The 11,515-nt window shown below is 40.5% G+C and overlaps 1 protein-coding gene across 2 annotated transcripts; it reads right to left on the minus strand.

Annotated features, from left to right (window-relative positions):
- Positions 1–461: 461 nt before the first annotated feature.
- LOC307264660 (stathmin-like) lies at positions 462–5,774 on the minus strand. 2 transcript variants are annotated; one of them, XM_080046120.1, is made up of 5 exons: positions 5,721–5,774; positions 4,154–4,198; positions 1,654–1,832; positions 1,312–1,503; positions 462–1,226 (listed from the first exon to the last, which is right to left on the minus strand). In XM_080046120.1, exons 2-5 carry the CDS (start codon positions 4,167–4,169, stop codon positions 1,164–1,166), a joined length of 450 nt encoding a protein of 149 aa, XP_079902246.1. In that variant the 5' UTR covers positions 4,170–4,198; positions 5,721–5,774; the 3' UTR covers positions 462–1,163. The 2 variants fall into 2 exon arrangements, with proteins under 2 accessions (XP_079902246.1, XP_079902247.1); XM_080046121.1 differs by having other exon boundaries at positions 1,654–1,826; positions 5,721–5,763.
- Between the last annotated feature and the right edge of the window lie 5,741 nt (positions 5,775–11,515).

Raw genomic sequence — 11,515 nt, forward strand, 5'->3', positions numbered from 1 at the left:
CCCCAAATCATCACTGATCCTAATGAAATGTTGCATTTCATTTGGAGATTTTGAATTTGGGGTTTTCATAAGCTTTAAATCATCAACATTATAACAAATTAAACCTCAACATATCTCACTTTGCATGTGATAATATATTAGTTTCACCTTTTAAGTTGAATTACTGATGTCAACTTTTTCATGAGATTCTAATTTATTGAGCAGCACCTGTACATCTGAGCATTGTTAGATAACAGGACAGCGTATCTATACCAAACAGTTGTGTTCAATTAGGATCAAGTTATCTTGAAATAAAATATCCAGAAGTTTTTTGAAACCCATCAAAGATAAGCAAACAATTACAAACTTGTTGATTGGAAGCCTCAGAATATTACAATTTGCTCATTGAGTGAAGGTATTGTTGCTCAACCTTAACTAAAGCAGTCATATAGGACACCAACAAGTTCAACAGCAAGCGAGACTTTGCATTTACATTTTTATTTGTTTTAGTACAATTCAGTCAATTAAGCACTGTATCTATTGAGATGCCAAAGTGTATTGCTCTTTCACATTCCATGTGTAGAACCCCGTTTAGCAGATCCAAGATGGCATCCATCAACATGTCTGGCATATTAATTCACAGTTTTACAGATTATGTGTTTTGAAGACAACCCTATGTATTTTTACAATAGCAAAGAATCAGCAGTGGCACAAAACATGACCTGCAGGAGCAAACTAGCAAAGCTGCACTGAACACTTGCATGTATAACAGCCGATGCCTTGATCAAATCTTGTGCTACTTTAATTTTAATACAGTTAAGTGCTAAGAACAGGTGTGGCTCACAGGAACATTTTCAATATGCACTATGAAATAGGCAGGGATAAAAGACTTATGCATAGAAACATGCTTCCTCAAAAAGGACAAACTGCTAATTGTCAAAAAGGGCAGAAGCTGCACTGACGAGCTACATATCAAATGGATTAGACTCCACAAGAGGGGGGAAATGATCCACATGGAAAACCAGCACAAGTACACTTATAGCAGGAGAATTGAAAAGAAAGTGGAACATGGATTTCTTATTTCAAAAAAGGTGAGTAGTGAACAACAAAAATACTGGCCGAACAAAAAATAAATCAATCTTTGGATACGTAAAAAACCCTATACAATCCTCCTTTTGCAACTTTCAGTCTTCGGAAGTGCCCTCTTTGGTTTCCTTGTTCTTTCGCACTTCTTCCAACTTCTTGTCCTTTAAAGATCAAGGGAGAAAGGGTTAAGTTTCAATAACCTGCTGGGAAAATGAAGTGAATCCATTCTTTATCTCAAACACTGACCTTCTCCTTGAATTTCTCACTCATGGCGGCCTGTAGTGCTGTGCGGTTCTCTTTGTTGGCCTCCATCTTCTGGTTGAGCTTCTCCTCTGCTATCTTACTGAAGTTGTTGTTCTCCTCCATAGCTTTCTTTAGCACCTCCTTCTCATGCTCACGCTTTTCAGCCAAGTGCTTCAGAACCTCAGCCTCATGGTTCTGAAACAGGATGGTTCACAAATACAATGTTAGCTCTAACCTATCACATTTCCAGATCCACACGCAACATCCATCACAAGCAGCTTAATCCTGATGAACAATACATGTACACAGCTCAACATGCAAAAAAGGAATTCAATATAAATGTACCTTGCGTCTCTCTTCAGCAGCGTCCAGCTTCCTCTGAATTTCCTCCAGTGAGACATCCTTCTTCTTGGGAGGAGACAGGGGGAAGTCGCCCTTGGCATCTGGGGCTGGAGCCCCCAGGATGACCTCAAAGGCTTGGCCAGAGGCACGCTTGTCAAGCTCCTTGACCAGGATATCTGCACCTTCAATACAACAAATGCAGCTCAAAGTGATATAAAATATAGAAATATCTATATTACAATAGAGTGCTTTACATTGAAATATAATGATCGATGGCGATGGAATACCATAAAAATATAGTTAAAAGCGACATATTTTTTTTTGCCGATGCTGTTGGAGTGACAGTGTGCAGTTTGAAAGTCAGACAGACAGAGGCAGAGAGGCCTTTATTTCATAATATTGCTTTTTGACTTCGAAGTGAACATAACAGCCTAGTGATCATTAGGGGTGTAACGGTACATGTATTTGTACCGTACCGTGACGGTACAGGCACGTATTTGGTGTTACAGAGGTGGACCACGGTCCGTTCGTGGCGTACATAGCGTTATTATATGGCGAATGTACAGGCTTGTTTTGCTGTGTGGAACTTAAAACTTGTCGTCGGAGTTCCCCCTGGACCATTTAGCCTCCGGCTCGGCTCGCACGTGCGCAGTAGCAGCCAGCGTCGCGATTGAGAGTCTCTTATCTCCATGGTGAGCATGAGGGTCAGGCAGTGTTGCTAACTTAGCAACGTTGTCGCTATATTTAGCGACTTTTCAGACCCCTCTGGCGACTTTTTTCAAAAAAAGCGACCAATCTAGCCGCTTCTTCTGGTGTTATTGGTGACTTTTGGAGAACCTGGCTGTCGCTAAAGCATGTATCGCTCTTAACTTCTAAACGAGCGACTCCGTGGCCACTCCCCCCGTCCCAGAGCACTGACAGGCGGCCGAGTTCTCACGCAGCAGTCAGAGCAAGAGATAAACAGCTCTCCACTCTAGTGTTCCGTTTGCATCACTATTAGCAGTTATAGTAACCCTCGTTTACAGTCTATCAGTAGTGCAAATAAAGATGTTATACAGTGCTATCGAACAGAGAGCGAACTGCATGACGAAAGTCAACAGGAAACCGGAGCTTGCAGGCGCCCCCGTTATTCAAATCCCGTTTGAGAGATAACTTAAGATTCCAGGTGAATTATGAAAACAGTGATAGACGTTTGGAACAATGTCGGCAAAAGGGGCATTGTTTCACTGCGATCGCCTATGCGGCAACACGTCGAACATGCATACGCATTTTAGAAGGCACCATCCAGGTGTTAGGCTACTATCACCGTTACTGTGAAGAAAAAAGGAGCTGTCCAGGCAGTAATTTCTCTTTTATAATGAACATACATAAGCTGTCATTTAATTAATGCTGCAATTTTTATATTGATAAGAGAACAGCTTAACCCATTGATGACGGCTGCTGTGCGATGCCACATTGTATCTCCTGCCTGATGCTGTGTAACGCAGCATTGTTACTTTATCTAATTTTCATGGCGTGCACAACCTTGAATGCACCGTCACTGGTGAGGTGGGTTTTGTTGATTTTTTAAGACCACTTGACCACCCAAAAGTTGTGTAGTTTGCCGAAAATCACGCCAATTAAAATTTTTTAAAATAAATAATATAAAAAATATGGGGCGATAGTGTATTACTGGTGATTATAACCTCATTTAGCACATTATTTTTAAATATTTTATATTATTTATTTATTTATTTTCTCCCCCATCTAATTTTGACGATTTTTAGAAAAATGTGTTGGTCTGTAAGCGCTAAGGGAGCATGTTTAAATAAAACCTGTGAATCTTAACTTTTAAATGTATTTTATTTCATGTTTCACGCAGGCTTAGATATTAAGGTTTTGGTAGACTTGACAATTCGTACTATTTTTTCAGAAAACCCTCAGGCATTAAGGACATGCATCCTAGATTGCAATAGTCATCAATGGGTTAAGAGAGCTGCATCAATATTTTCTTTTTTTAAAGTCAAAAAGACCCATTAATAGCCTACTGTATATTTTTTCATTGCAATTTTAGTTTATTCTGCACCTACACTAGTATTTAATAAGTATTTTATTTATTGGAGAATTGCAGCAGTATTTTTATATTTGTTATGCATTTTATTTGTATGTTACATACTGTCAGCTATAGTTACTGACAGCTAAAGCTGTTCATTCTCCCTTAACTATGAACCGTACTGTACCGTACCGTGACTTCAAAACCGAGGTACGTACCGAACCGTGACTTTAGTGTACCTTTACACCCCTAGTGATCATCTGTCATTAGACAGACTCCCACGGGAGCCGACCAGCTGATCAGACCAGCTGTTTGAGACGGAGATGAAAAGGAAAGTGAAACTGAAGGTGGAGCAGTTAAATAGTTCAATGAATAAATATTGTAACCAAACACAATAATGTGTTCTTAAAAAAAAACGGTACACCCCTGCAATGCACCATAATAAAATCTTGATTATAGGATATAATTTACCTTCAGAGGCTGCCATCTTTAATAGTGTGCCGCAGGAGAAGTTACCTGAAGGGGAAATATGAGAAAAGAGGTCTGATGGTTGTCATTCTAAGTCAATGATTAATTCCCATCAGCAACAGCCAGACAATGAGGGCCCTCTAGCAGATGTTTCAAATCATTTGCATTTAAATGAGCCAAGCTAGAAAAAAAAAAAAGATAATTAAAAAGAATAAAAAAAACAAGGCAGAGTGGCAACACCCAGTGGCAGTCTCCAGCACTGCAAGTAACCACCGCCCATCAATCCACACAAAAGCACTCTGTTGTAGGCCTACACATCATTGTTTCATCTTATCAGAAACATGAAATTTAGATGAACCTGTGTGCAAGCCAACCGCGTCATCTTTTCAGATTTTGAATTTGGGGGGGGGGGGGTTTACCTCCAGTCACGTTCATTCTTGACGACACACAAGCCACCATCTGTTTAAACAAAGGCAGTGATCTGGGTGGGTAGCCTACAGCAGGCAGGCCAGGCGCAGAAATAAACATATACTACTGTAACACAACAGGCTACAAGGAAGAGGAGTTCTATTGCTCGTCTGTAATGTAAAGCACAATTTAAAAAAAAATACTAATATCGAATAACATTAAGTATTAACAGCGTCATGTCTTTTGATCAATGCAGGTCAATATCACCAAAATCAGACGGGGGTTAGCTAATTTAAGGACCCCTCCCTTTATATCACAAAGGATAACACCTAAATAAATGTGCCATGTGGATGGAGGTTTGCTTTCAATAAAATGTAGAAACTAAGCAATTCACATTTTTACTCGACAATGCTTGGCCAATGGCCACACAACCAAATGTAGGACTACTCCCACAGTTCGCATTTAGGCTAAAACTACTGACCGACTTCGCCTTAACAATGTCGTCGCAGCCAGACAACGACAAAATATCCCTTCGTTAAGCGTAAAATCTTCAGTGAGCTCTCTGGTCGTAATTTGCTCGAGCATAACAAGCAGCTTCAAACAAAGACGCTTTTGACAGCAACGTGACGAGCAGCTGCAAACAAAGGCGAATTTAGGGCAGGATATTTCCACAGAAAACACGTCGAAGAAAAATTATTCTCAGACGCTGGTGTTAGTATAGAGTCGACAAAATGTATCCACAAAAACTACACGTAAAAAGTCCTCGAATGCTTCCTATCGTCTGTCGGTGCCAACTGTGCCACTGTCTCGCCACCACCATACCCGACCAACCCCGCCAAGCAGCCGCCATAAAGAGCAATCCCAACTGTCGTCCGTCTCCTTTATCACTTTAAAATGATCTACTGAAAACTAATGAAAAACGTTACACGTGGTACTCTAACCGAAACGAGACAGACAGACAGACAGTACGCAAACTGAAAAAAAACGAAAAGGAAAACTGAACAATGTCCAATTATAATGACTGCCTCCATCAACATATCAAACTCATCTCGACTAACACCTTATCTACAGCGTCTTTAATTGAGCCATGTTGTTCTACCAGACGAATAAATAAACCCGTGCGGACTTTCTCACTAACAAAGATGCTGTCCGTCACACCCACCTTCAACTAGCTGTGGATGCTGTGCTCCTCTCTCAGGGTTTGCCACGAGCTCTCTGCACGACCGTGCAAGCGCACATATAAATGGACCAACGAGAGTGGCGTCACGCCAATTGCGGCCGATCATTGGCCAGCGCCTCGCATCTAGGTGCTTCTGGGAATTGTAGTTCTTTTTGTACCTTAACGTTTAGACAATGCGTTTTAATTATTCTAAGAGTCAACATCGATGCACACAGGGTTTATTAGTACAATGGAAAACTAAATGGGACAGGCAGAAAGCCAAAATCAGATAGGCCTATTGGAAAGCAGTTTTTCAGGTAAAAGATAGGCTATACCCTCTTATTGATTGTACTCACCCAGTGCCTAAAATAATAGCTTTTGGAAGTTTCCTGTCACAGATGGTTTTTATCTTTTGTTTTTATTTATTTATATAGCCTACTTTTCATTGAATAGGAGCACTCTTCAAAAATACATTATGAAATTATATTGTTTTAGTTTGTTGTTGTTTTGATGAAAAAAAGGATTTCAGATAATCAGATTCTAGAGTCTATTATTATTTTTATACAAGTTTTAAAACAAGTCTTAAGGAGCAGTGATGTGGCAGCAAGTTAAACTTTTAAATCTTACCTATTTTCCAACTCCATTATGCAAAACTAATAGACCAACTGGTCAATAATCCAATATGTTTGGGCTCAGGGCCTATAGCTGTTGGAGCAATCAGTGAAAAGAGACAGCAAGCATAAGTTTCAGACTGGAATATACCACACTTAAGATAGAGCTTGCAATTTAAAGCCCTTATCAACCAGCATCAACCATGGATAATTGTCTTTGCTCTGATACAAGCTCTGACTGTGACCTCTGATCCCTCTGGGAGGAGAGGGGTTTGAAGGATGAGTTGTCACTGGGGCAAATATGATACAGTTCTGTTATCCTACATTAGAATGCATGTTACAATTATTATATGGAAATATGGAAATTGTGACAAGTATATAAGAGGAGTTCTAAAGAAATTATGATTGTATGCTCACTGCCTGAGCTTCCACTATTGGCACGCTGTATGAAGGAGGCAGTCAGACAGCAGAAGGCCTGAAAACTCACTGTGCTACAAAACATAGGAGCAGTCTGCTTTTACACACTGTTAATTTTCTGCTGATTCACGATTGGTATCAGCACACACAGCCTTTACAGTAGGTTAACAAGGCTGAATAAGCAATAACAACTGGTGCATGATTGGAGGGCTGTGCTGCTGCTGCATTTACTACCAATAGGCTGGGCGGTGCAGTGTAAGGAGTAGAGATGTCAGGGGTTTAAAGGGAGCACAGCCTAAAATGTTATTCTCTGAGAACATGGCTATATAGCATTTTCAGGTGTGTTGACAGCTGACCTTTAAAGGACTATGTAGGAGCAAAGCTATGATGAGTTTTAAGGCGAGACACTGCAGGTGAATATGGTTGAATTTGTATTTTTATCTTTTATAGAGCATCATGAAACTTTGCCAAATATGAAAATTAATCTCTTTAAAAACCAAAAATCTAGATGTTGGATGAAGCCAAATTTACAACATAGCTATTAGTGACATGTTCAGTTTTTGCAGAACAGATTTTGGATACAGCCTTTCATCATTTTATAAATCAAAAAATACTATGTACAGGCATGTATCGTCATGTTTTCATGAACAAAAAGTCTTATAAAGCAGACCATTAACAACACATGAACAGATCCTTCTGTTCAGAATAGTCCTAAGAATGATTATGGAAATCTTAGCTGATGTAGCGCTTTAGAAGTTGAGATTTTTGGTCAGATTAATGGAAAACAACTAATGTTGAAATAATGGCTGTTAAAGATGGTTGCATAGGAGAAATATACAGACAAGGTTAAGTCAAATAAACACCGAAATGTACATTTTGGACGTTGAAATTGACTGGTGATTGAAACAACAATTTTTTTGACTGCAGTGTCTCTCCTTAAAGCTCACATATTATACACTTTTCTGTCAATATTATATGGTCTTAGAGGTCCCTAATACGTTCTTCTTTAGTTGTTTGCTGAAAAAAACGTTCAGATAATTTATTGTAGTATGCCTATATACCCTGATGTTCAGCTAAACGGACACCCGCCCCCTCTCACTCTTCCTAGCATATGCCTGTCTTTTTTCCTCCTTTGTGTGTGTGTGCGCGTCATTTAGCCTGCTTGTTTTTTTGCGGTTTTTTTTTCGGCGCTAGTTCCTAAATGTATTTAATGTAGAAGCCTGGCTGAGGGGAAGAGACAGAAGTTACGAGAGACGGCGAGAGAGAGAGAGAGAGAGAGAGAGAGACGAACGGTAGCCTATAGGCCTACAGTTGTTTATAAACAGGCATAAAAGTGTCATACGTATGCGATTAATTTTGATTAATTAATCACAGAGCCTGTAATGAATTAGATTAATTTTTTTAATTGCTTGACAGCCCTAGTTGGAACACATTTAAAAAGTGCATTTAGCATAATATGTGACCTTTAACAAATAGTTGGTCATTAAAGGCTGCTACATACTCCGCGAGAAGAAAGTCAAAGAACAAAGTTCTCGGTGACAGAGATGCGAGAAGTGTGTGATTGGTCAATCTGAAGTCAATGAGGAAAATCAGCTGGCGCTACTATGGTAACAACGCGTGACGTGTGCTGCGGTGAGGAGTTTGGCACTTGAGTCTTCTCGTGAAGTATAAAATGTCCAGACCAGAAAGAACTTTTCGCAGCTCTGTCAGCGAGAATGTTGTTCTTTCTTCTCGTGTAGTATGTAGCAGCCTTAACAGGATTCAACTTTGTGTCTCCTGATCTCGGTCCCTCTTATGAAATGGTCTCTCCCATTTAGTTTGATTAGTTATCAAATATGTTGTTTCTCTGTGTTTCCCAGTAGGTATAGTACCTTGTTTGCCACTCTCTTTCACTTTTATTTATCTATATAGCTTGCCAGTTTTGTGATATCTTTAAATCTCTGCTCAGCCGTTTCATACAGCCCACCAATGGAAACTGCCAGGCGTTATGTAAATGCCAATGCTTGGACAGAATCCTGTTGTCAATCGACCTTACCCCAGTTGTTTGATTGCAGACTATTTTTAGCTCAACATTATTGTGACGAGTGGAGAATCAGATCAGTGTTTGTTCGGTCAAAGCCCTACTGTGCTGAAAGTATTTGTAACTGCAGGGCCAACAGTTTCATCTATTTTTACCGGCATCATGTGGATGTTTTTTCATCTTGTAATTTAGGCCACAGAATTAAAACATTTTTGAAGGCACTAAGGATTCAAGGATTTTATTGTCATTGTAGCACAACGAAATTCAGTTAGGCACTCTCCAGCAACAATATCTAAAAATGACAAAACAAGACAATTGACAAATAAAACGATGACACAACAACAAAGACCAAATGACAAAAATGGTTTAAAAATAAATATATAAATAGTGATATGTAGATTTAAAAATTATCCCTATACATATTGTGCCATATATGCAATTCATATGAAGATAAAAAATTATTATGATTAAAAATGTAGATGTGCGTGTTGGGAGATACTGCTACAGAGTTGTTCTTAATGCTTTGTTAGGGGGGTTGGGGAGGGGTGGAGGTTGAGGGGGTGATGGAGGCTACAGCTCTTGGAAAGAAACTGTTCCTCATCCTGGTGGTGCGGGCCCGCAGTGTGCGGTACCTCTTCCCCGATGGTAGGGGAACAAACAAGGTGTGTCCAGGGTGAGTTTTATCTGTGCTTATTGACCTTGCCTTCCTCTTCAGGCGGTCACCCCACACAGAGTCCAGGTCCGATGATCTTTCTCGCCGACCTAACCACCCTGGCCAAGTCCCTCTTGCTCTCCGCTGTGCAGCCTGAAAACCACACACAGCAGCCCTGGCAGAGAATGCTCTCAATTGTACTCCTATAGAAGTTTATGAGCAGGTGTGTGGCTAAACCAGCCTGTTTTAGCCTCCTTAGGAAGAAGAGCCTCTTCTGGGCCCTCTTCACAAGACTGGATATGTTGGTAGCCCATGTTAGGTCCTCAGTGATGTATGTCCCCAGGAATTTCACAAAGTCCACCCTCACCACCTCTTCTCCATTTATGGTAATTGGGGTCTGCATGGTCCTCTTGGATCTCCTAAAGTCCACAATGATTTCATTGGTTTTGGTGGTGTTTAGGACCAGGTTGTTATCCACACACCACTCTGCCATGTATTGGACCTCCTGCCTGTAATGGGACTCATTGTTGTCAGTAATGAGCCCCACCACAGTGGTGTCATCAGCGAACTTTATTATTGTGTTGGATGGATGGGTGGGGACGCAGTCATGGGTGAAGAGGGTGTAGAGGGCTGGGCTGAGTACACACCCCTGGGGCGCACCTGTGCTCAGGGTTATAGTTGAGGATGTCAGATCCCCTACTCTGACATTCTGCGGTCTGTTCGTGAGGAAGTCTAGGATCCATGAGCAGAGTGAGGTGGGCAGACCAAGATCAATGAGTTTGAGGACCAGTTTATGGGGGATTATGGTATTGAATGCGGAGCTGAAGTCCACAAAGAGCATCCTTACATATGTGTTGGAATGCTCCAGGTGGGACAGGGCTGTGTGAATTGTGACCTGTTTGCTTTATAGGCAAACTGGTGGCTGTCCAGGTCCACAGGGATGCGGTCCTTTGCAGAGACAATCCATCCAGAGGGGTGTACTACGAAGCGAGATTAAGGGCTGAGCGAGGTCTGTTGAGTCTAAAGCCAGAGTTTTCAGTATCACGAAAGGTACCTCTCTTTTTACCTGGCTAGATCACCAAACAGGCAAACCTGCTTCGACCAGTTTTTGTTCCAGAGTTTGAGTTTAAATTCGGCTCTTAGAGCGCTGCCCTTTAAGGAAACTACACCTTTGGAAATCCTGCTGACCTGACAAAATTGTCTGAGCGATAAACTCTCAATGAGGAAACTCGTTATAATATCAGTAAACGTATTGATCCATATGTTAATGAAGGGAACAAAGCCGTGAACTTACAGCAGAGTAAATAGCATTGCGCTGCAGTTTTATTTAATTTTTACATGCATTCAGTTAACTGCAGAAAATATAAAATAGCCTACTGCATGCAAAGTTGACTTACTGAATATGTTTGTACTGTTGCATCGCCATTAGCATACACACACACTGTGTAAAATAAGCATAAAATCACAGGTTGACTTGCAACATAAGAACACTGTGTTTTTTTAATTTAAATTTTTTATCAGTAGTGCCAGGTTTGGGACTTGACAGGTGACAGCTGTCACATAAGACATCGCTGCAGACTCGCAGGTTCACTGAAGCTGCTGGACAGTAGAGTCATATTTGTCCAACATATTTATAGACAGCACATACTTTATATTTAGGCTAATTAGTTTATTGTGTATTTATCACAAATACTTCAAAATTATTTTAATTTTGATGTGGTCCAAAACTACAGTGATTCCCCATAGGCCTACCATTTATTATGGGACAGTGTCAGACATACAGTAGCCTAAATTTCATGATTGAATGGGACTAGCCTACAGTGTGAAAACATAGCAAAGTTAACAGCCTTTATAGTGTAAATTAAATGGTGTAGTGCAGGGGTGTCAAACTCATTTTGGTTCGAGGGCCACATACAGCCTCTCTGATCTCAAGTGGGCCGGACCAGTAAAATAATGGCAAAATAACGTACATATGTCAAATCCAAATCTTTAGCTTTGTTTTTCAGTTATATGCTTTATAACTCAGCCTACATATGTAACCTACATTATCACGGATCACAAGGGATCTCTGTAGCCCCCAGGAAATGTCTTAGTAAAG

This window comes from Ammodytes marinus (assembly GCF_949987685.1).
Source record: "Ammodytes marinus genome assembly, chromosome: 17".
Classification (NCBI taxonomy): domain Eukaryota; kingdom Metazoa; phylum Chordata; class Actinopteri; order Uranoscopiformes; family Ammodytidae; genus Ammodytes; species Ammodytes marinus.